Raw genomic sequence first — 25,411 nt, 5'->3', positions numbered from 1 at the left:
CACCCAGCTCCTCCAAACTTGAAAATTGCCCCCCAGAAACAAATCCTTAATTTCCTTGAGCTTCCTCTCTTCCCATCCCCAGAACCTTGCATGCATCCTCCCTGGCTCAAAGCCATGATTCCTCTAATTAGCATCTCCCCCTAACCCAGCTCCCAACCTAAAATGCTACCTAAACTGCCTCCAGATCCTCAGTGCCGCCATCACCGGACTCACCGTATACTTCCTTGGAGCCACCGGGAGTGGCATTGTTGCCAGCGACCGCAACCCCAATTCCCTGCAAGAACCCGCCTCCTTCCTCAGCCACAAATCCCCACCCTATTCCATCTCTGAATCTTCCCTGCATTCACTGCCCAATAGTAGTACATCTAATTTGGGAGGCCTAGTCCACCCTCCTGCCACCCGCTCTGCAATATTACCTTCCTAATCCTAGACACCTAGCCCACCCAAACAAATGAGGAGATCAGCCTGTCCATTCCCCCCCCTTAAAAAAAGCCTTGCGCATAAAGACTGACTGGCACTGAAACCAAAAAGAATTGTGGCAAAATATTAATCTGTACTGCCTGAACCCGGCTGGTCAATGATAGAGGGAGATTGTCCCACCTCAACAAGTCAGCCTTCACTCTCCTCAACAAGTCAGCCTTCACTCTCCCCACCAATCTAGTGAAATTAAACTTCCGGAGACCTGCCCAATCCCGGCCCACCTGCACCCCCAAATACCGAAAGCGAGATGCTGCCAGACGAAATCCCGGAGAAGAGACCAACTTTTCCCTAAATTCAATTTGCACCTTGAAAATGCCCCAAATCGCTCCCCACCAAAGAGCAAGGCTCCGAAATGTACAAGTCATCAGCATAGAGGGACACCCTATGCTCCACCCCACCCCTTCACTATCCCCTTCCACAACCCTGTGCTCACCACACTCCTGTTCACTAGCCAACCTTTGTTAGCTAGTGCAGTGACACCACCAGAGCACCTCCCCACTCCATCCTCAGTAGCCCAGCCCCAAATGCCCAACATTCACCTCCAAAAACAAAGAAAAGTACAGCACAGGAATAGTCCTTTTGGCCTCCAAGCGGCGGCGACCAAGTTGCCCATCTAACCTAAAATCTTCTATACTTCCAGGGCCTGTATCCCTCTATTCCCATCCTATTACTACCCCCATATATCAGCTGCCGTAGTGGCTGTCCTATTGATTAGTTCCCCTATTTAACCCCCGTCCGCTGACTCCTGTCATATGAGAAGAGACAAAGTCGGTTCGGATTATATTCATTTAGAAGAGCTTAGAAGAGTGAGAGGGGAATCACATAGAAACTTAGAAAATTCTAACAGGGTTAGACAGGGTAGATTCAGAAAAAATGTTCCCGATGGTGGGGGAGTCCAGAACTAGGGGTCATAATTTGAGTAAAGGGGTAAACCTTTTAGGACTGAGGTGGGGAGAAATATCTTCACCCAGCGAGTGGTGAATCTGTGGAATTCACTACCACAGAAAGTAATTGAGGTGAAAACTTTGTGTAATTTCAAGGAGGGATTCGATATAGTTTCTCTGGGCTGTAGGGATTTCGGGATATGGGGGAAGGCGAGATCAGGGTATTGAACTTAATGATCAGCCATGATCATAATGAATGGTGGAGAAGCCTCAAAGGGTCGAATGGCCCTGCTTATACTTTCTATGTATGTTTCTATGTAACCGCACATCTTCGGACTATGGGAGGAAACCGGAGCACCCGGAGGAAATCCAAGTGGACACGGGTAGAATGTGCAGACACCACACAGTCACCCATGACCGGAACTCTCTGGAGCTGTGAGGCAGCAGTGCTAACCACTGTGCTGCCTGAATGTGCAATTCACTTAGTGCCATTCTACCACCTTCCCACCGTAACCCTACACATTCTTCATTTTCAAATGAGTCTAATTCCCTTTTGAATGCCTCAATTGAACCTGCCCCAACCATACTCTCGGGAAGTGCATTCCAGACCTTACCCAGAAATGTAAATGTCGCCACAGTCCCAGAGAACTGTAATTGCTCTCCACATTGAGAGCTGACTGGCGGTGATTTAACCTGAGGGTCACCACACCTCAGACAAGGGGCAAGGTTGAGAAGGCAGAGCCTTCATGAGTAACCTCACCTGTTACAGGAATTGTTGCCGTCACCCCGCAACACAAACGAGCTGTCCAGCCAACTGAGCTTACCGGCCCCCAGACCTTAATCAATCACTGTATGAAAGAATTTTTTCTCTTATCGCTATTGCTTCTTTTGCAAATTACCTTAAATCTGTGTCCTCTCATTCTCGATCCTTTCATGAATGGGAACAGTTCCTCCCTATCTACTCTGTCCATATTCCACATGATTTTGAATACCTCTATCAGCTCCTCTCTCAACCACCTTTTCTCCAAGGAAAATAGTCTCAAATTCTCCAATTATCTTCATAACAGAAGTGACCCACTGGGTCACTATCTGTGCGGAGTCTGCACGTTCTCCCCGTGTCTGTGTGGGTTTCCTCCCACAATCAAAAGACGTGCAGGTTAGGTGGATTGGCCGTGCTAAATTGCCCTTAGTGTCCAAAAATGTTAGATGGGGTTATTGGATTACAGGGATAGGGTGGAAGTGAGGGCTTGAGTGGGTTGTTGCAGACTTGATGGGCTGAAAGGCCTCCTTCTGCACTGTTTGTTCGATGTTCTATGTCTCATTCCTGGGACTATTATCGTGAACCGTTTCTCTCCAATGCCTTCACATCTTTCTTAAAACGCGACACCAAGAACAGGACACAATACTCCAGCTGAGGCTCAACTAGTGTCTAATAATACAAGTTCAACATAACATAGAACATGGAACATACAATGCAGAAGGAGGCCATTCGGCCCACTGAGTCTGCACCGACCCACTTAAGCCCTCAGTTCAACCCTGTCCCCTTAACCCAATAACCCCTCCGAACATTCTCGGACACGAAGGGCAATTTATCATGGCCAATCCACCTAACCTGCACTTTGGACCGTGGGAGGAAACCGGAGCACCCTGAGGAAACCCACGCAGACAAGGGGAGAACGTGCAGACTCCGCACAGACAGTGACCCAGCAGGGAATCGAACCTGGGACCCTGGCGTTGTGAAGCCACAGTGCTAACCACTATGCTACCATGCTGCCCTAAACATCCTTCTTTATCTTGTACTCTCTATCGCTATTAATAAATTCTAGGATACTACATGATTTTGTTTTAAGAGCTATTTTATTCCAAACTTATACAATAACAACAAAATCAAATTCCATCAAAACAGTATTAACTGTTTGTACATTTTTCCCCCCTTTTAATCCCATCCCCCCCCCCCCCCCCCCCCCCCAATGCGCCAACGAACAGCTCCTCAAATATTGTCATGAACAGCCCCCACCGTACGTCGATGCCATCTTCTGACACCCTTACGACAACTTAATCTTTTCCAACTGGAGAAACATGTCTCCCACCCAAGCCCCAACCCCTGATGGCATATCTGACCTCCAATTCAAAGAATCTGTCGCTGGGCAATTGGAGAAGCGAAGACCATGGCATCGGCCCAATTTCCCCTCCTGCAGCTCCGGCACCTCCAAATCCCCAAAGATCGCCACCATGGAGTCCGGCTTCACCTCAGCCCATCTTCTATAACAGGCATTATCAAACTCGTGGGCGTGACCCGCGGGTGGGTTGCCTGCGTGTGTCGGGAGGGTCGCGGAGCCGTCCGTTGCGGCACTCCCGATCGCGCAAATCCGTGTGCAACAGCCGCAGCAGCTGGCTTTTAATAATGCCGGCTGCAAGTGGCCTTCAAAATGGCCACAACATATAAAAATAATTCAGCCGCACTGCGCAAGCGTGCCCCATCATCGGTGCGTATGCGCAAAACTATGCTCATGCGCACCGATGATCGGGCATGCACGCGCAGTGCGGCCACATTTTGTTTTATACGGCCGCAGTCTTTTTTTTTCAAGTTCTTGGGGCCAAAGGGATCAAAGATACCATTGGGGTCAAAGGGAGCCAAAACCATTTCCTCCATTTTTGTCAGCAACAAACAAGGAGAAAATGGTGGGTCGAGCAGGTCAGCCGGCATGGGACGCGAAGGTCGGCCGGCGTGGGTCGCGAAGGTAGGCCAGCATGGGTCGCGAAGGTCAGCTGGGTTAGGTCCCGAAGCTTGGCCGGTTGGTAAAAATTGGTCCCCGGAAAAAAGGTTTGAAAAACACTGTTCTATAAGATCCCAAACACCGTCTCCCCCTCGGCAGCTCTACCCTCTCCCTTAGCTAACTTCATTACAGAGTTATTGTAAGCCTACTTGTAAGACTAATAAAGATTATTATTATTATAAGAACAAACCGAAACCTTGGCAGCATATTCATCTTTGCCACCTGCACCCTCCCTGGCAACGTCAAGTGCAAAGTATCTTATCTTTTAAAGTGTCCTTAACCTCTTCCGCTAACTCTGTCAAGTTCCACCTGTGCATTGTGGCCCTCCCACGCGTTACCTGAAATCCCAGGGGCTGGATTCTCCGCACCCCGATTCCAAAATCACGGCTGGCGCAGGGATGGAAAATTCATTTCCCCCAAGGAAACGAGACCGGTGCCGGATCCCCGATTCTGCGTGCCCCGAAAAGCGGCATACTCAGAGTACACCTATCCATATGGGCCTTTCATGAAATAATTTCCTGTCAGACCACCGCCTACAAGGCCTCCCACAACGAGTTGCTGACACCTCACCATTCTGATTGAGCTCCATATAGTTCTTAATTGCCACTCTTACCTTCCCAAAATACTCCTATCAGCCAAAAGTCCCGAGTCCAACCTCCATCCTGGCCTCTGCAACTGTCTCGAACAAAGCCTTATACCTGAGATCAAAATCCCTGCGTATTCTGCCCTTATCAGCCCCCTCGGTACCGCCAGGCTCACCATTAAAAAAAATCAATCCTGGAACACACCTTATACACATGCAAGAAGAAAGAATACTCCCTTCCAGGTTACCGAACCTCCACGGATCCACCATCCCCATCCTTCCCATGAACCCTCCCAATTCTTTTGCATTCCCGACCTTCCCATCGACTTAGGGCTCAACCTATCCAACCTCGGCTCCATTACGCAATTAAATAACCCCCCCCCCCCCCATGATCAACTAGTGAAAGTCCATGTCCGGAATCACTCCCAGTAACCTCTTCACAAAACCAACATCACCCCAATTAAACGCATCCACGTTTATCAACACCACCGGCATCCCCTTTAACACCCCACTCACTATCACATACCTCCCCCCCCCCCCCCCCCCCCGCCGGATCCCATAAACCCCGTTTTCTTGCTCAACAAAATGGCCACCCCTTCTGACTGTGATCAAACCCCAAGTGAAACACTTGCTCTGCTCATCCCTTCCTTAGCCTCATCTAATCTTTCACCCAGAGATGCGTCTCCTGCAAAGAAAATCACCTCCGGCCTCCAACTGTTCAGGTGTGCGAACACCCGGACCTCTTGATCGGCTGATTCAGCCCGCGGACATTCCACCCCCCTCTAGTGTCCGCCATCACCACCCTTAGGCTCCACCTTGCCCATTCCCACTCTGAACCGTGCTCATCCAAGATGGCCCCTCGCCCGCCCATGACCATACTCATCCTCCGTACTTACCACGTCACCCCCCCTACACACACACACACACACACTGGCCAATCATCGCAGCCTGCTTCCCCCACCCCCCCACCCACTGCACTCCGATTCACTAGCATTGCTCGCTAGCGTGGCGATTCCTGCCCAAAGGCCCCTCCAGCACTCCCCCATCCCTCCTCCCACACAACCCGCTTTAACTTGTGCAACAGGCACCCGAATACCATAGAAGTATCAAAGACATCAACACATCCCAAAAGCCCCAAAAATACAACCATAAAAAGCAAAACATCAAAAACTCAAATAAACTCCTGAAAAAAGTAGGAGGGGGGAAGCAATCACACCATCTTACAAATTTACAACTTCATGTTTACCCCCTACATCAGCAAACAAGAACTATCTTTGAAGAGATAACAAATAGGTTAGACCAAGGAGAGCCAATGGATGTTATTTATCTTGACTTCCAAAAGGCCTTTGATAAGGTGCCTCACGGGAGACTGCTGAGTAAAATAAGGGACCATGGTATTCGAGGCAAGGTACTAACATGGATTGACGATTGGCTGTCAGGCAGAAGGCAGAGAGTTGGGATCAAAGGTTCTTTTTCGGAATGGCAACCGGTGACGAGTGGTGTCCCGCAGGGTTCAGTGTTGGGGCCACAGCTGTTCTCTATATATTAACGATCTAGATGACGGGACTGGGGGCATTCTGGCTAAGTTTGCCGATGATACAAAGATAGGTGGAGGAGCAGGTAATATGGAGGAGGTGGGGAGGCTGCAGAAAGATTTAGACAGTTTAGGAGAGTGGTCCAAGAAATGGCTGATGAAATTCAACGTGGGCAAGTGCGAGGTCTTGCACTTTGGAAAAAAGAATAGAGGCATGGACTATTTTGTAAACGGTGACAAAATTCATAATGCTGAAGTGCAAAGGGACTTGGGAGTCCTAGTCCATGATTCTCTAAAGGTAAACTTGCAGGTTGAGTCCGTAATTAAGAAAGCAAATGCAATGTTGTCATTTATCTCAAGAGGCTTGGAATATAAAAGCAGGGATGTACTTCTGAAGCTTTATAAAGCAATAGTCAGGCCCCATTTAGAATACTGTGCGCAATTTTGGGCCCCACACCTCAGGAAGGACATACTGGCACTGGAGCGGGTCCAGCGGAGATTCACACGGATGATCCCAGGAATGGTAGGCCTAACATACGATGAACGTCTGAGGATCCTGGGATTATATTCATTGGAGTTTAGGAGGTTGAGGGAAGATCTAATAGAAACTTACAAGATAATGAATGGCTTAGATAGGGTGGACGTAGGGAAGTTGTTTCCATTAGCAGGGGAGACTAGGACCTGGGGGCACAGCCTTAGAATAAAAGGGAGTCACTTTAGAACAGAGATGAGAAATTTCTTCAGCCAGAGAGTGGTGGGTCTGTGGAATTCATTGCCACAGAGGGCGGTGGAGGCCAGGACGTTGAGTGTCTTTAAGACAGAAGTTGATAAATTCTTGATTTCTCGAGGAATTAAGGGCTATGGAGAGAGAGCGGGTAAATGGAGTTGAAATCAGCCATGATTGAATGGTGGAGTGGACTCGATGGGCCGAATGGCCTTACCTCCGCTCCTATGTCTTTTGGTCTTAGTACAAAATCCAACTTTCGCAGACATAACTCCTCCATCCAAAGTCACCATTCAGCTGTCCCACAGTTTATGATCCCTGATAAAGTCATTCGCCTCTCCGGCGCCCCAAAGTATATTCTCGACCATTATATGTTACCCAAAGTCTGGCTGGGTACAGCATCCCGAATCGAATCTGACTCCGGTACAGCACTGCCTTGGCCTTGTTGAACCTCACTCTCATCCTGGCCAACTCCGCTCCAATGTCCTGATAAATCCGGATTCGATTTCCCCCTCATTCACAGACCTGTTTTGCTCTGCCACATCTCAGGATCTTTTCTTTGTCCAGAAAATCGCACATCCACACAATCACTGCCCTAGGCGTTTCCCCACTCTCAGACAGATCTCAAGGACCTATGGGCCCAGTCCACCTCTGGGGCCTTGTCCACCACTTTCTCCTCCACCAACTCGGCCAACATCCTCAATATGTATTCTATGATCCTCGATTCCCTCCGGCAGACCCACTGTCCGCAGGTTTTGCCACCTGGACTTGTTCTCCTGGTCCTCCACCTTCGACCGCAGCAAAGACACAAAAGGGTCACTCTGGTTGGACACAACCTTCACCATCTTATCGATCATCGCCCCCTGTATTTTGAGGCACTTTTCCACCTTTCCAGGGACCCGTGAAGAGGTGCCACTGCCCCCTCAATCGCTTTCGACCAGTCGCTCTGTATTTCATAGAATTTACAGTGCAGAAGGAGGCCATTTGGCCCATCGAGTCTGCCGTTGGAAAGAGCACCCTATTTAAGCCCAAACCTCCATCCTATCCCAGTAACCCCACCTAACCTTTTTGGACACTATGCGGGCAATTTAGCATGGCCAATCCACCTAACCTGCACATCTTAGAACTGTGGGAGGAAACTGGAGTACCCGGAGCAAACCCACACAGACACAGGGAGAACATGCAGACTCCGCACAGTGACCCAAGCCGGGAATCGACCTGGGACACGAGCTGTGAAGCAACAGTGCTAACCACTGTGCTACGGTGCCGCCCATGTTTCCTTCCTTTGCTGCCCAAAAACTCCTCTTGAATGAAGCCCATCAACTGCCCCATCTGCAGCTTTCCCGTCAATGATGACCCTTCCCTAGAGGGAGCATCGGGTGTCGCTCTATGCCGATGACCTCTTGCTGTATGTTTCGGATCCGTTGGAGAGTTTGGGTAGGATTATGGGCCTGCTGGGGAGGTTTAGAGGGTTCACAGGATACAAGCTGAATGTAGGGAAAAGCGAGCGATTCCCGGTGAATGAGCTGGCACAGCGAGCTAATTTAGGGGGGATGCCATTTACGGGAGCGAGGGATAGGTTTAGGTACTTGGGGATTCAGGTAGCGAGGGAATGGACGGGGCTCCATAAGTGGAACTTAACGAAGCTGATGGAGGAGGCTAGGGACGATCTTAAGAGGTGGGATACACTGCAATGTTGACGGGGAGGGTCCAAGTGGTGAAAATGAATATTCTACCGAGGTTCTTGTTTATCTTGCAGGCTCTCCCGATCTTTATCCCAAAGGCTTTTTTTCGGAAAGTGGACACAATCATCTCTGACTTTGTATGGGCAGGGAAGGTGCCGAGGGTGGGGAGGACCCTGCGGCAGAGGCAGCAGGGGGGGTTGGCGTTGCCAAACTTGCTTCATTATTGGGCTTATTGGGCGGCGAATGTGGACAAGGTGCAGCGATGGTGGGAAGAAGGGGTAGAATAGGTTAGGATGGAGGAGGAATCTTGTAAGGGGTCTAGTTTGAGGGCTATGGTGACGGCAGCATTGCCAATGGCTCCGAGTAGGTAGTCAGGGAGCCCAGTGGTGCAGTCCATGGTGAAGATGTGGAATCAGCTGAGGAGGCATTTTAGGGTGGAAGGGATGTCGGTGTTAACGCCGCTGTGCGAGAATCATGGGTTTGAGCCAGGGGGGATGGATAGTGTATACAGGAGGTGGAGGGAAGAGGGGCTGGTCAAGGTGAGGTATTTGTATTTGGAGGAAGGGTTCGCCAGTCTGGAGGAGCTAAGGGAGAGGGTGGAGCTGCCGAGAGGTAGTGAGTTCAGGTATCTACAGGTTGGGGACTTTGCACGAATGGTCTGGAACGGGTTCCCTAGACTGCCGGAATACACCCTGCTGGAGCGACTGCTGCTTCCGGATGTGGAAGGGGAGGGTATAATTGGGGATATATATAAGTGGCTGGGGGAGCGGGTGGTGAAGATGGGGAGAAATGGGAAGCGGAGTTGGGAATGGAGATCAATTGGGGAGTATGGAGTGAGGCACTACGAAAGGTAAACGGGACCTCCTCTTGTACAAGGATGAGCCTGATACAGTTTAAGGTGGTGCACAGGGTGCATATGACTCGAGAGTGAGTGGGTTCTTTCACGGGGTCGCAGATGAGTGTGAGAGGTGTGGGCGGGGGCCAGCGAATCATGCACACATGTGTTGGGGTTGTGAAAAATTGGGAAGATTCTAAGCGGGAGTGTTCACGGTCATGGCCAGGATAGTGGAGGGCGGTGTGGACCTGGACCCTTTGGTGGCGATATTTGGGGTTTCAGAGAAGCCGGAGCTCATGGAGAGGAGGAAGGCTGATGTCGTGGCCTTCGCCTCTCTGATTGCACGGCGGCGAATTTTGCTGGAGTGGCAGTCGGTATCGCCACCTGGGGTAGCAGCATGGTTGGGTGACCTGTATGACTTCCTGCGGTTAGAGAAGATAAAGTATGAGTTAAGGGGCTCAGCAGGGGAGTTTGAGAAAAGGTGGGGGATGTTTGTGACCGTGTTTGAGGAGATGTTCGTCGTGGGGAGTGGGTGATGGGGAGGGGGGCTGAAAAAGGAGAAAAATCTGCACAAACTGCATAGTTGATTGTTGGGAAGAATGTTTCCCGGGGTGTTTATTTGCTCTAACCTACTTTGAAACAAGTTTGAATAAAATGCGTTTAAAAAAAAAAAGTGATGACCGTTCCATCTCTGCCATTTTCGTAATTGGTCCTGTGCCACGGATCTCCTCCAAATCTTTCGCCAGGACTTTCACTGTCTTCAGCCGAGTTTGATTGCCCATTAGCATGCCCATCCAGAGGAAAATATCTTCCCTTACTCTCCCCGCTCCACCGAATCTACAAAAAGCACGGGTGAAAAGGGCCAAAACCAACACCTTCAAGCAGAAGCCACCCTGTGTGCGACCACTCACTCCATGGCCGCCACCAGAGGTCGCTGTATGCTTTTTTAACTGGTACCTCAACCTTTCTTGCATCCTTTAATGACTCATGCACATATACACACATGTCCTTCTGCTCCTGCAGCACCTTTAGAGTTGTACCCGTTATTTTGTACTGTCTTACCATGTTCTTCTAAAATTAATCGCTTCACGTTTCCCCGCATTGAACTTAAATCTGTCATCTGTCCATCCATTCCACCAGCTTGTCTATGTCCTTCTGAAGTTCTATAGTGTCGTCCTCATATTTCAAAATGCTTCCAAGTTTCAAATCATCTGCAAATGTTGATATTGTACCCTGTTTACCAAGGTCCAGGTCATTAATATATCAGGAAAATAAAGGGTCGCAACATTGAACTCTAGGAATTAAACTACAAAAATCTTCCCTCAGTCTGAAAAACATCCATTCACCACTACTGTTTCCTGTCAGTCAATTTAGAACATAGAACATAGAACAGCGCAGTACAGGCCCTTCGGCCCACGATGTTGCACCGAAACAAAAGCCATCTAACCTACACTATGACATTATCATCCATATGTTTATCCAATAAACTTTTAAATGCCCTCAATGTTGGCGAGTTCACTACTGTAGCAGGTAGGGCATTCCACGGCCTCACTACTCTTTGCGTAAAGAACCTACCTCTGACCTCTGTCCTATATCTATTACCCCTCAGTTTAAAGCTATGTCCCCTCATGCCAGCCATTTCCATCCGCGGGAGAAGGCTCTCACTGTCCACCCTATCTAACCCCCTGATCATTTTGTATGCCTCTATTCAGTCTCCTCTTAACCTTCTTCTCTCCAACGAAAACAACCTCAAGTTGTTTCCTCATAAGATTTTCCCTCCATACCAGGCAACATCCTGGTAAATCTCCTCTGCACCCGCTCCAAAGCCTCCACGTCCTTCCTATAATGCGGTGACCAGAACTGTACGCAATACTCCAAATGCGGCCGTACCAGATTTCTGTACAGCTGCAACATGACCTCCCGACTCCGGAACTCAATCCCTCTACCAATAAAGGCCAACACTCCATCGGCCTTCTTCACAACCCTATCAACCTGGGTGGCAACTTTCAGGGATCTATGTACATGGACACCTAGATCCCTCTGCTCATCCACACTTTCAAGAACTTTACCATTAGCCAAATATTCCGCATTCCTGTTATTCCTTCCAAAGTGAATCACCTCACACTTCTCTCCATTAAACTCCATTAAACATAATTTCATATCCAAGTTGCTACTTATCCTTTTAATCCATGAGCTATAACTTTTTCACAAGTCCATTGTGCGTTACTGTATCAAATGCCTTTCAGAAGTCCATGTATACCACATCAACAGCCATCACCCTCATCAACCCTTGTGTAGAGATCTACCATGCGGATCTAGTGGCACTTGCGAACACTAAAACTCAGTAGAAATTTGAGTTAACACTTCTCGGGTGTAAATAAGAATCGTTTTATTGACTCTAGTTGATTACAATTGAGAATCACTTAAATCTTATTCTCTAATAAGTCAGGTTAGCAAAAAGGACGTAAAGAGAAGTAATTCATGCACAATTTTACCTTCAAATAATACAGAAATGATTTTCTTGCTTACGGCAAACCAGCTTGCATTTACTTCAAGAGTCAGAGTTGGAAAGTGAAAGTATGAAAGATAGAGAGACCGCGAGTAAGTTAGATCAAAGTATAGATGATTCATGAATGAAATATGGCCGTACAAACTATCATGGTTATACTAAATCATATCTGTCTTTAGCCATCTAGCTACACCCCTATGTAATCCGAATTGGTTTGGGTTAGAATCAAATAATTTTGATTCAACAATTAGCTGTCTGTCTTTGATGTGCAACATTAACTTGAAATGCTGTGAGGTGTGCTCTGGATACCACCTTCAGCTGTATCAGCCCCAAACTCGCGCACGAGGTGGAAGCATTCAGTCTCCGCAGCATCTCACACCAGAACCCCTCCTCCATATCCTCTCCCAACTCTTCCTCCCACTTTGCTTTGATCCCTTCCAGTGGTGCCTTCTCCTCTTCCAAAATAGCTCCGTTAACCGCTGACACTACCCCCTTCTCCAGTCTCCCTGACGTCAGCACCTCCTCCAGCAATGTGGAGGACGGCTCCTCCGGGAAGTTCTGTCTCTCCTTTCTGGCAAAATCTTGAACCTGCATGTCTCTAAACATTTCTCCTTGCTCCAGCCCTTACTTCGCTTCCAGCTCCTTCAATCCTGCAAACCGACCCCTAAGGAAGAAATCTTTCAGTGTCTTAATCCCCTTCTCCTCCCATTTCCGAAAATTTCCATCCCACCTCCCTGGCTCAAATCTGTGGTTCCCCCCGAATCGGCATTTCCCTTGACCCTGCCCCCAACCCGAAGTGTTGGCGAAACTGCCTCCAAATTCTCAATGAAGCTATTATTACCGGACTCCCTGAGTGCTTCCCCGGGGCTATAGGGAGCGGCGCTGTTGCTAGTGCTTTCAATCCCGACCCCCTACACAAACTCTCCTCCATTCTGACCCACTGGGAATCAACCCCTCTGACCCAGCTCCGCAGCTCCACATTCGCCGCCCAGTAGTAATACATCAGGTTCGGAAGACCCAAACCCCCTGCCTGCCTTCCCCTCTGTAGTAGCACCTTTCTAACTCTGGCCACCTTCCTTCCCCATATGAACGACGTAATCCTTCCCTCAATCTCTCTGAAAAAAGCCTTTGGCAGGAAAATCGGCAGGCATAGAAAAATAAACAGAAATTGCGGCAACACGTTCATTTTAACCGCCTGTACCCAACCCGCCAGTGACAGAGGGAGACCTGTCCCACCTTGCCAGATCAGCTTTCACTCTCCCCTCCAAACTAGAAATGTTGTACCTGCGGAGCCCCCCCCCCCCACTCCCGGGCAACCTGCACCCCCAGGTACCTAAAGTGAGTCCCTGCCCTATGGAATGTCATCTCCCCCCACCCCTGGCCGAGACACCACAAAATACTCTTGTCGAGATTTAGTTTGTATCCCGAGAAAAACCCAAACACTTGAGGCAGCTCCAATATTCCCCCTATCGACACACTCGGTTCCGACGCGTATAACTGCAAGTCATCGGCATACAAGGACACCCTATGCTCTATTCCCCCCCGCACTATTCCTTTCCATACCCCCAAACTTCTTAATGCGAAGGCCAACGGCTCAATCGCGAGTGCAAACAGCAGAGTGGGACATAGGACATTCCTGCCTAGTCCCACGGTGGAGAGAAAAGTATCTCGAGCTGATGTTGTTTGTGTGGATACTCGCCCTCGGCTCCTCATATAGTAGCTTTACCCAGTTCACAAATCTTGGTCCAATCCCAAACCGCTCCAGAACTGCCATCAAGTACCCCCATTCTACCCAGTTGAACGCCTTCTCAGCGTCCAATGCCACAACCACCTCTGTTTCCTTCCCCTCTAGAAAGATATCCATCTCAGTCTTGAACATACACAATGACTAAGAATCCACATCCCACTGGGGTAGAGAATTCCAAAGATTGACCACTCTCGAGTGAAGAAATTCCTCCTCATCTCAGTCAGAAATAGCCTGCCCCTTATTCAGAGACTATTCCCTGGTTCTAGAACCCCCCAGTCAGGAGAAACATCCTTCATGCATCTACCCTGTTGAGCCCTGTAAGAGTTCTGTATGCTTCAATGACTCATTCTTCTGAACTCTAGAGATTGTAGGCAAAGGGCCCTCAATCTTTCCTCACAGGACAGTCCAGTCATCCAGTGCATTGGGCATTGAGGTAGATGATTGGCCGTGATCTAATTGAATGGCGGAGCAATATTGAGGGGTCGAATGTCCCACGCCAGTTCCTATTTCCGATGTTCCTATATTTAATCACTAATATCCTTTTTGCCCACTATTGCTCACTCATCTTTCCTCCGCACCTCCTCTCCGGCAAGTTATAAGACAGTAAGATACAGGAGCAGAATTAGGCCATACGGTCCATCAAGTCTGCTCTGACATTTAATCATGGCTGATATCTGGCTAAGTTTGCCGATGATACAAAGATAGGTGGAGGGGCAGGTAGTATGGAGGAGGTGGGGAGGCTGCAGAAAGATTTAGACAGTTTAGGCGAGTGGTCCAAGAAATGGCTGATGAAATTCAACGTGGGCAAGTGCGAGGTCTTACACTTTGGAAAAAAGAGGCACGGACTATTTTCTAAACGGTGACAAAATTCATAATGCTGAAGTGCAAAGGGACTTGGGAGTTCTAGTCCAGGATTCTCTAAAGGTAAACTTGCAGGTTGAGTCTGTAATTAAGAAAACAAATGCAATGTTGTCATTTATCTCAAGAGGCTTGGAATATAAAAGCAGGGATGCACTTCTGAAGCTTTATAAAGCATTAGTTAGGCCCCATTTAGAATACTGTGAGCAATTTTGGGCCCCACACCTCAGGAAGGTCATACTGGCACTGGAGCGGGTCCAGCAGAGATTCACACGGATGATCCCAGGAATGGTAGGCCTAACATACGATGAACGTCTGAGGATCCTGGGATTATATTCATTGGAGTTTAGGACGTTGAGGGGAGATCTCTAATAGAAACTTACAAGATAATGAATGGCTTAGATAGGGTGGACGTAGGGAAGTTGTTTCCATTAGCAGGGGAGACTAGGACCCGGGGACACAGCCTTAGAATAAAAGGGAGTCACTTTAGAACAGAGATGAGAAATTTCTTCAGCCAGAGAGTGGTGGGTCTGTGGAATTCATTGCCACAGAGGGCGGTGGAGGCCTGGACGTTGAGTGTCTTTCAGACAGAAGTTGATAAATTCTTGATTTCTCGAGGAATTAAGGTCTATGGAGAGAGCGCGGGTAAATGGAGTTGAAATCAGCCATGATTGAATGGTGGAGTGGACTCGATGGGCCGAATGGCCTTACCTCCGCTCTTAGGTCTTATGGTCTTATATATTTTTCATCCCCATTCTCCTGCCTTTTCCTCATAACCCCTGATCCCCTTATTAATCAAGAACTTATCTATCTCTGACTTAAAGACACTCAGTGACTTGGCGTCCACTTATCCTCCTTTTCAACTGTAAATACTGAGGCAAAATAATTGTTCAACATGAATGCCATTAATACTGGTGCTAAATTGCCCCTTTAAAAAAATCACTGACAATATTCCATTTTCAGCTTTTAGTGGGCTGACATTGCTCTTGACCATCCGCTTTCCCTTTATATAACTATAAAATGTATTCTTTTGTTTAATTTATTTTTTAAAATATAAATTTAGAGAACCCAATTCTTTTTTTCCTAATTAAGGGGCAATTCAGCGTGGCCAATTCACCTACCCTGCATATCTTTAGGTTGTGGGGGTGAAACCCATGCAAACTCGGGGAGAATGTACAAACTCCACGCGGACAGTGACCCGGAGCCAGGATCGAACCTGGGACCTCAGCACTGTGAGGCAGCAGTGCGCACCACCGTGCTGCCCCATATAAAATGTATTCTTATTAATTTTGATGTCCCTTGCAAGTTTCTTTTCAAAATCCCTTTTAGGAGCTCTTTTGTGTATCAATTAAAAAGATTAGTATGTTGCTATTATATATTTAGCTTTGAATCTTTAATCATATTCTGACTTTGACACTATTTTAAGATGTTGTACATGAAGATGGTGATGAGAGCGGAACGATTATAGCACGGAAAGTTGGTGAAGCTGTGCAGAACACCTTTGGAGCAGTGGCTACAGCAATAGATTTTCCATTAGGTAAGAAGTTTATAAAGTAGGGCAAGTATGTCAAGGACAGCAAATATTGCTTGCTCCTGTGGAATTCTAAAGCAAATTTCACAACAGGTTCTCTAATTGCTGTTTTGAGCATCTTTGGTCACTAGTCTGGCCATGACACCTGAGCTGACAAAAGTCAAGGTTAAAATAAAACTACGCATCACCATCCTTATTTTATTTGTTAATAGAAAACAGAAAAAACACTGGTCAGTTTAACCAAATGTAGAGGCTTGCAGATATTTACTTTTTTGACCGATTCTCTGATCCTTAGCAGTAAAGTATTTCCATTATATTTCCCAAGAGTGTGCCGACCAAGCCACTAAAAGTTTCATCATACCGTGCTGCCATCTGAGCATCCTATGAACACAGTTTCCACTGGTATTCTACATATAACTAATGACATTTTTAGCACGGAGCAAGAATGCTGTGATCCAATAATAGACAAATTGAGATGGAAACAGAAACCTGGATACAGATTGATGATGCCATGTCTGGCTGACCTAGGTATTATCCTAATCACTTGATTCTGCTCTCGGTCATTTAAAACACTGCTGTCTATATCTTATTCATAGCATCATCTGTGCTCTCTGTTCTCTCTAGGTGGTTCTATGCTCCCAAGTGCTTAAATTTAAAACTTAATAAAATTGTGTTTAAATCGCATAATGATCTCTCTCCTCTCGATCTCTGTAAATTTCTTCAGTCGTACAACTTCCTTCCTTCTGCCCCCTCCCCCATCCATTCCTCCAATTCTGTCTTTCAGTGCACCTGCTCTCCGTCCACCTCCCTTCATGGGTGACTGTGATGTTAGCTGACCAGGCCCCACACTCTGGAACTCCCTCCCTTAATCCACCAACCTCACTCGTCCTTTAAGATCCTCCTAAGACCCATCTGTAACCAAGCTTTGACCCGATAAAGTACCTTTTTGGCTCATAGTTCAATTCTCTGAAGTGGCGTGGAACCTTAAAGCGATATAGATGCAAGTTTTTTCCAGCGCATTTTGAAACTAGTGTTCAGATTTCAATGACCAAACAGAAGTCTTAATTTTTTTATTTCTTCCTTGTTTAAAAAGCTGGTGCTAAACCATTTTCATGTCACTGGGAATGTAATAATTTGCATCTTGCATGGTGTCTGGTTTTAAATATCCATTGGCTGAAATGTATTTGAGTAAATTTTGAAAGGGGGTGGAAATGGAATGGTATCTCTGTTTCTCTTTTAGAATCCCTGTAATTTGGTGCTGACCGGTGGATAACCTTGCTAGGTGGTATTTGATAGGTACTCCAATCACTTAATCAACTCATATAACACACCAAAGCTGACAATTGGATGTCTTAACCATGACCAGGTCATTTGCCAGCGGATGGCAGTTGTAATCTGCGTGAGAAAGTTATAGGATAGATGAGATTTTAAAACTTCGTCTCAACATTAATTGTTCAGTGCACTGAAATTATGTGGCAGTATTTAACAACTTTTTGGGGCAGGAAAGATTTGACTTCTGTGATCTGGTTATGCTCAGGACACTAGTTTCAAGCTGCTAAAAATCTCGCACAGACTTTTCCAGATGCTGCCAATACTTTATTTTTAGTGTATCCAATTCTTTTTTTCCAATTAAGGGGAAATTTAGTGTGGCCAATTCATCTACCCTGCACATTTTTGGGTTGTGGGTGTGAGACCCATGCAGGCACTGGGAGAATGTGCAAACTCCACACGGACAGTGACCCGGGGCCGGGATCGAACCTGGAACCTCAGCGCTGTGAGGCAGCAGTGCTCACTACTTCACCACTTACTGCCCTAGATGCTGCCAATACTTGATAATCATAACCTCATATAGCCTGTATCGGTTAAAAATAGTTCAAAATCTAATTATCCATGTATTCAATTACTGCTGATAAACATAAGGGGCGGGGTTCTCAGTCGGCCGACGCCGGAATCAGGAAATGCGATTGGGTGGAGAATCAGTTTTGACTCCAAAATCATGGTGGGCGGCAGTTTCACGCCAAATCACAATTCTCCGGTGCCTCGACAACGGCGTCAATGCGTCCCACTCCGCAGGTACAGTAAACACCGTTGGCATATCATTAGCGGGTCTGGCCCGGCATTCTCCAGGGCCTCCGTGATTCTTCATCTCCACTGGGTCGAATTCCTGACGGCGAGCTTTGCTTGTGCTTTTAAAAATCGAGAAATAGGCGCCGTTGCGGATGCAGGAAAGGGGAGGTAGGACACGCAGAAGTGTGACCGTGGGTTGCCGGGCCAGACACGGGCTGGGGTGGTGGTGGTGGGGGGGGGGGGGAAGAGACTGGGGGGGGGGAAGAGACGGGTCGTGGGGCTGGTGTGACCCCCCCACTGTCCAGGCACGGGCCGCCATTGCCGAAGCTTGCAAGGCGGCCATCTTGCTGAGCGCCCCACTGAACACTCAACTTGGTCTTAGTTCTGCAGAGTGACACTGGAACCATTGAATGTGCCAGGATGAAGGTCTGGAGTGATGCGTGCCCTCACTCCACCACCCCCATATACCACCCCCTCTAATCGGCTGCCATCGGGGCATCATGCGGGTCAGGGTCCACAGTACCAACCGGGGCTACCGTGTAGCCCGATAGACCTGGTTGGGCACGGGGGTAAGCACCATGCTAACATGTTGGCCTTTCACCCCCTGCAGACAATGGATATTGGAATTCAACCAGCACTGGTGGCCTTCCTCCTAGCTGCCGCAGCCCTGGGTGATGCACTGTACAAACTGGGGCTGCTGGAGGAGGAAACTTCAGCAGCGGAGCCTGTCCCTGAGGAACAGGAGGCAGCCACTGAGGATGTCGAGCCGGCTGTCCCACAGGCCGAGGAGGAGGTGCAAAGGAGGAGCCGCATGAGACCTTGTGTGTACCGGCAGTGTCTATCATTCGAGGACCTGCCGGACCGGGCATGCCGTCGAAGACTCTGGCTGAACAGGGGACAGTGCGACATATCTGCCAGATCATGGAGCACCTCTCATCGCTGAGGAATGGGGGAAGGACACCCAATCCGGTGGCCGTCAAGGTGACGTCACCCTGAACTTGTACGCCAAGGGGACCTTCCAAGCGCTGAGTGGGGACCTGTCCGAAATCTCACACAGCTCGGTCATGGCCGTCATCACGGAGGTCCCATATGCCCAGTCGGCACAATACATCCATTTCAACGCCGACCGGGGTTCGCCGCCATCGCCGAGATGCCCCAGGTCCAGCATGCAGATGCCAGGCCACTCTACACAAACCAATAGGGGTACCACTCTATGAAGGTGCAGCCAGTGTGTGACCATCAGATGCGCATCATTCACGTCTGCGCTCGATATCCAGGCCTTCATCCTGGCACATTCAATGGTTCCTAGCCTCTTCGAGATGTACCCCCGGCTTGGAGTTGGCTCTTTGGAGACGGGGGTTATCTACTGCAGTCGGGGCTGATGGCGCCTATCTGGAGGTCACAGACCAACGCGGAGACCCACGACAACGACACCCATGCAGTGACCAGGACTGTGATCGAATGGCGTTTCAGCATTCTGACGATGCGGTTCAGGGGCGTGGACCAATCTGGAGGGGCTCTCCAGTATGCTGCTGGGAGGGTCGACCGCATTATGGTGGCCTGCTGCGTCCTCCACAAAACGTGACTGCGCCAGGACCAAAGCGCACGGGACGCTCTGATCACCTCCAGTTCACAGACTGGAGGGGGTTGGGGATGCTGGCCATGGTACATGGACGCTGCAACCTCTTTTCCCCCCCCCCCCCCCCGGCAACCCACTCCATGATACATACTCACCGCACTACGGGGCACGGGCCATGCGTTGGCAGTAACAGCGGGTATGGTCCATGGGATGGAGAATGATGACAACCCGCTCTGAAATGAGCTCTGGTGCTCCGGGTCATTTGACGACGTCTGACTCCAGCTTGCCATTCCATCACATGATCCCATCAAATCCCGAGGGTGACGGACGTGGGGACGGTGATGGGGGGTGGCTGGGACACCGGAGCAATGAGTTCTTGCTGAAGTGTGGTCCCCAAGCCAAGCCCGCCCCAAACCTGCGTCCATTCCACCCCCGTACCCCCTCTGCAGCCAGCCCAGACCAGCCCACACCTGACAACCTTCTGACTGAACATCGAGGCAGGTTGTAACATTGTGAACAGGTGTTTAATTTGAAAACATATATACAGATTTGTGCCTTAGCCCCTATCGCTAAACTGTGCTCTCCACTCGTGCCAACTTAACTGGTGTCTACTTTTCTATGTTACAATCCCTAATGGACGGCAGAGTAGCACAGTGGTTAGCCCTGTTGCTTCTGTTATGGGCCAGGGCTTAGAAACTTCAAAGTATATTATGAAGCTCATCTGAACAATAACTTTTATGTTGAATTTTGCTAGGATGAGCGCAAGAGCCTTCACTGCAGGTGTGATTCATCAGACTTCCTAGACACTAATCAAAACAAAGTTTATTATAAGAATGTAGTTAACATATATAAAATGCTTATCAAGAAATTGGTATCGAATAAAAACATGAAAAAATACACAACAGTATCTATGTATCTCACAACAGCATCTCTTAATGAATCCCATTAGTAGCTGTTCCAATTTAACACAAAAGCCAATAAACCAAAACCTCTTTCAAGCATGTGGCCCAGCACACTGTAATCTCAATTGAATGGGACGGGTCCTTTCCTGGTCCAGTGTCAAACCAACAGATTCAAAACTCCTTCCGGAAAGCAACTCTATCTTTAAAGTTACCAAGGCAGTTTTCACACCCAATGTGCTGTCAGTTCACTGGGACAGCTTTCAAATAACAACAGAGAAACACTTTTTTTCCTTCTGCAGTCCAAAGCAACAAACCAAAACTGAAAGCAAAAACACTAAACCCCCTCTCACCTCACAGCCCAGCTCCACCCACAAATGACATCACTGAAACCATGCTACAAGCCATATGGTCAAACAAACCTTTTCTTTAAAAAAAAATATATTTATTAAAGTTTTTTAACACAGTTTTTCTCCCTTACAAACAATAACCCCCCCCCCCCCTCGTAACAAATAGCCCAGCCATATCATTTATCCAGGCTTCCATGTTGGGGGGCTTCGCCTCCTTCCACATTAGCAAGATCCTTCGCTGGGCTACTAGGGACGCAAAGGCCAGAATGCCGGCCTCTTTCGCCTCCTGAACTCCCGGTTCGTCCACTACTCCAAATATTGCTAGCCCCCAGCTTGGCTTGACCCGGACATTCACCACCTGAGATATTGCTCCCGCCACTCCTCTCCAGAACCCCTCCAGTGCCGGACATGACCAAAACATATGGACATGGTTCGCCGGGCTCCTTCCACATCTGTCCTAAACAAACCTTTTCTGAAATGGACACTCACATGACATTTCACAGCGCCAGGGTCCCAGGTTCAATTCCCAGCTTGGGTGACTGTCTATGGATTCTGCACGTTCTCCCGTGTCTACGTGGGTATCCTCCAGGTGCTCTGGTTTCTTCCCACAGTCCTGAAAGACGAGCTGTTAGGTGAATTGGACATTCTGAATTCTCCCTCTGTGTACCCGAACAGGGGCTGGAGTGTGGCGACCAGGGGCTTTTCGCAATAACTTCATTGCAGTGTTAATGTAAGCCTACTTGTGACAATAAAAATTATTATTAATACTGTGTCTCGGTGGACCCCCAGATGTCACATCAGGAGTGTAGATGGCGGCCTGCTATGATTCCCGCCCTATGACCATGGTCCCCTTTAGCGGGCGTCTTCTGGGATGACCGGGCCTGGATGGGACTGGGTCACCTCCCTCTGCGTCTGTGCAAATTCAGCCAGCGCTTGGGCAATGCCGCCTGCGCTCTCAGCCATGGCCCACTGTGACTGCAATGTCTGGGTGGCTCTGGCACATTGCTGCCTGCGAGAGGGCAGCCCTGCCCTGAGCCTCGGCCATCGACTGCACAGAGTGCTCCAGGCCTTAGCTGAGACCCTCCACCCAAGGCCTCCACTGTGGGTGCCACCTGCGCAGTGTTGGCCTCGGTGGCACCCATGGCCGGCATTACCTCCTGCTCCTGTATGCAGTTGGCCTCCTGCACCTGCAGGTGCTGGATGCTCGCCGACCACATCTGACTCTGCAACTGCATCTCCACAATCAATGAAACTATCCGTTCCAGAAGCCCAAAACCTGTCTGGACGTCAGCTGTCCGAACATCCGCCCCCTCAGGAGTTCCTACCTCCACCTACTGTACGGCAGCATAGGAACATGGGAATTAGGAGCAGAGAATTAGGCTTACATTAATCCGTTTTTTCAACCGAGGAGAGTGTCTCTGGGATATTGGAGGGTGTTGGGAGACAGCTGTGACGGGCAATCTGTGACATGCCCAGACTTGAGCTCCGGGGTGCCCTGGACCTCTGGTCTCTGGCTTGCGTCCGTGAAGGTGTCATCGCCGTTGGTCAGCACTTGGGTTCTGGCTGTGGCTCTGGGCGGGGGACAGCAGAGGGGCCGCCCCATAACCAGCAGGTCCTGCAGAAACACATGACAAGCCACATGATTAGCCTGCGGGCTGGAGAGGAGTGGGGGTTGTTGGAGGAGGGGGGAATAGGGGTAGTGGGCCTGTGTTGGGGAGGGCAGGGGTGTTTGGGAGGAGGAGAGTTGGGGTGGTGGGAGGGTGTTTAGGAGGGGGGAATATGGATGGTAGGGGTTAGTTGGGGAGGGGGTTGTGTTTGGGAGGGAGGAGTAGGGATGCTGGGGGAGCTGTTTGGGAGGGGATGTGTTTGGGACGGGGTGAGTAGGGATGGTGTGGGGGTGTTTGGGAGGGGGGTGAGGGGGTGTTGGGGATGGGGTTGGGGAGGGTGGTGTTGGGGAGGGTGTGTGGTTGCAGTGGGGGTTTGTTGGGGGGGAGGTGGGTAGGGATGGTGGTGGGTTGATGGGGTGAAGGGTGAGGTAGGGAGGGAGTGAGTAGGGAAAGAGGGTGAGTAGGGAAGGGGGTGTTGGGAAGGGGGGGTGAGTTGGGGAAGGGGGTGAATAAGAGGGGGATAGGGGTGGTGGGGGGTTGTTAGGGAGGGTTGTGTGTTTTGGGGGGAGTAGGGGTGGTGGGGCTGTGTTGAGGGGTATTTGGGAGGGAGGAGTAGGGGTGTTTGGGAGGGGGGAGTAGGGTTGGTGGGGCTGTGTTGGGGGGAGTAGGGGTGGTGGGGCTGTGTTGGGAGGTGTTTGGGAGGGGGGAGTAGGGGTGGTGGGACTGTGTTGGGGGTGTTTGGGAGGGGGGAGTAAGGGTGTTTGGGTGGGGCGGTGTTGGGGGATGTTTGGGAGGAGGGAGTAGGGGTGGTGGGGGGAAGTAGGGGTGGTTGGGAGGGGGGAGTAGGGGTGGTGGGCCTGTGTTGGGGGGTGTTTGGTAGGGGTGGCAGTGGAGCGGGGATGTATGGGTATGAGGGCCCGCTGCTCTGCCGTGGTGAAGGGCCGCAATTCCTACAGGCCCCCTCCAGTTTTCTCCCGCTCCCGGCGGTTATAGGTGGCCTTCTCCTTTTGGGGGGGGGAGGCAGAAAACGCACAGTGTTAGACAATCCGATGGATGCACCCCAAGTTGTGAGTAACTGGTGGCTTCAGTGGCCAGGTTACCTAGCCATGGCGGCCAGTATGTGTGCCAGCATGTGGTGCAGGGTGGGGGTTAAGAACAGGAACTTCCAGTTCTTTGAACAAATGTGTCGGAGGATTGAACTAAGCAGAAGTGAACTGCATGTAGAAATTAATCTTTTTGTGCATTTGATTTAGATTAACAACTCATGAATCATGTCTTTGTAGGTTTAATGAAAGATGCAGCCAGACCATCATACTGGGTACCTGACCACGAGATCACTAATTGCTGCTGTTGTCAGAAAGAGTTTACAACAAAAATGTCCAAGCATCACTGTCGAGCCTGCGGGCAGGGTTTCTGCAATGAGTGCTCTCAGGACAGGAGGGCAGTCTCTTCACGTGGATGGGACCATCCTGTACGGGTCTGTGTAAACTGTAATAAAAAACCAGGTGACCTTTGAGTAGCACACTTGAAAAAGACAATTCTGATCTAACATTGAATTTTAATCCAAATTATTAATTTCTTAATGATCACATATGCATGACATTTAAAAACAAAAATGGAATAGAATTGCTGAAATAGTTCTTAACCCTGTGTATTCAAAAACAAACTCCTAAAAGTTATATTTTTTAAAGGTTCCGGACAGTAACCAAATTCAATTGGGAGTTGGTAACATCACATTTTTCCCTGTACAAGGCCGTTTTCTAATTGAACTCCCTGCTCTTATAAATGATTTTATTCACTAACACTCATTAGAACTGACCTAAGTATTATGTCTGTATGTGTTATATGGGGGGGGGGGGGGGGGGTTGCCAAGTGTGCTTATAATTATACACCAATTACAAGAACTGGGTTCTGCTCACATGGAGAATGCCTTCAGTTTTACTGTCAAACAGTATGGTATTCGTGCGTGAAGCATGATTTTTAGCTTTTTCAGTGATGTCGGTGTAAAAGCTTTCACGATATAAACCTACAGTGACACTGGTACAAATTTCTCCACCCCCTGTTTCTTTTGCAATCTATTCCTCTAAATGTGATGCATGTTGGTATCTTTTTTTTTAAAAGCTTCTGTTTATTTTTTTTAAAATCATGTTTAGTTGATACTGTCATTGGAATTCAAAACACTTGTTACCATGAAAAAGTGTCAAGTTCTTCTTATCAATAATGTAAATTAGTGGTTTATAAATAATTTGTGTAAATAAAATGTTGGATGTCCTTTACCTTGTTTCTCCTGTTTTGCAAATCTTTTCAGTCATATAATGTATGATTTCACACGACTTGTTGTAGTAGATCAAACAACGGCAGTTGGTTGTACAGCCTGGATAAAATAAAATATATGAATGTATTATTTATTCTAAACCAGATGACTGGAATTCACTAACGTGAACATCAATAAGAGGTAGGAGGAGGATAAGTCCATACCGATCGTCAAACCTGTTCCGCCATTCAGGATGATGAAGGCTCCAACTTCCCGCCGCTTCCTGTGTCGTTTGATTCCCTAAGAGATGAAAATTGTGTCTCAACCGTAAATATATTTAATGATGGTGTGTCCTCCAGGATAGCGAATTCTAAAGATTCAGAGGGTTTGAGCACAAAAATCAAGGCTGATACCCCAGTGCAGTACTGAGGAAGTGCTGCGTTGTCAGAGGTGTCATCTTTCAGATGAGACGTTAAACTGGCATTCCATATCTGCTCAGGTGGATGTA

The 25,411-nt window shown here is 48.6% G+C and overlaps 1 protein-coding gene across 2 annotated transcripts in view; it reads left to right on the top strand.

The window, feature by feature from the left end:
* The window catches only part of zfyve1 (zinc finger, FYVE domain containing 1), a 248,588-nt gene extending 223,663 nt beyond the window's left edge, over positions 1-24,925 (top strand). For both annotated transcript variants that reach the window (XM_072487933.1, XM_072487926.1), the window contains 2 exons: positions 16,043-16,153; positions 23,933-24,925. In XM_072487933.1, coding sequence (XP_072344034.1) covers positions 16,043-16,153; positions 23,933-24,165 — 344 coding nt within the window. In that variant the 3' untranslated portion in view covers positions 24,166-24,925. The remainder of the gene's footprint in view (positions 1-16,042; positions 16,154-23,932) is intronic.
* Positions 24,926-25,411: the final 486 nt, after the last annotated feature.

Source organism: Scyliorhinus torazame, chromosome 2 (genome assembly GCF_047496885.1).
Source record: "Scyliorhinus torazame isolate Kashiwa2021f chromosome 2, sScyTor2.1, whole genome shotgun sequence".
NCBI lineage: Eukaryota > Metazoa > Chordata > Chondrichthyes > Carcharhiniformes > Scyliorhinidae > Scyliorhinus > Scyliorhinus torazame.
Note: the sequence above shows the minus strand (reverse complement) of the source record. Positions and strands in the feature narration are given on the sequence as shown.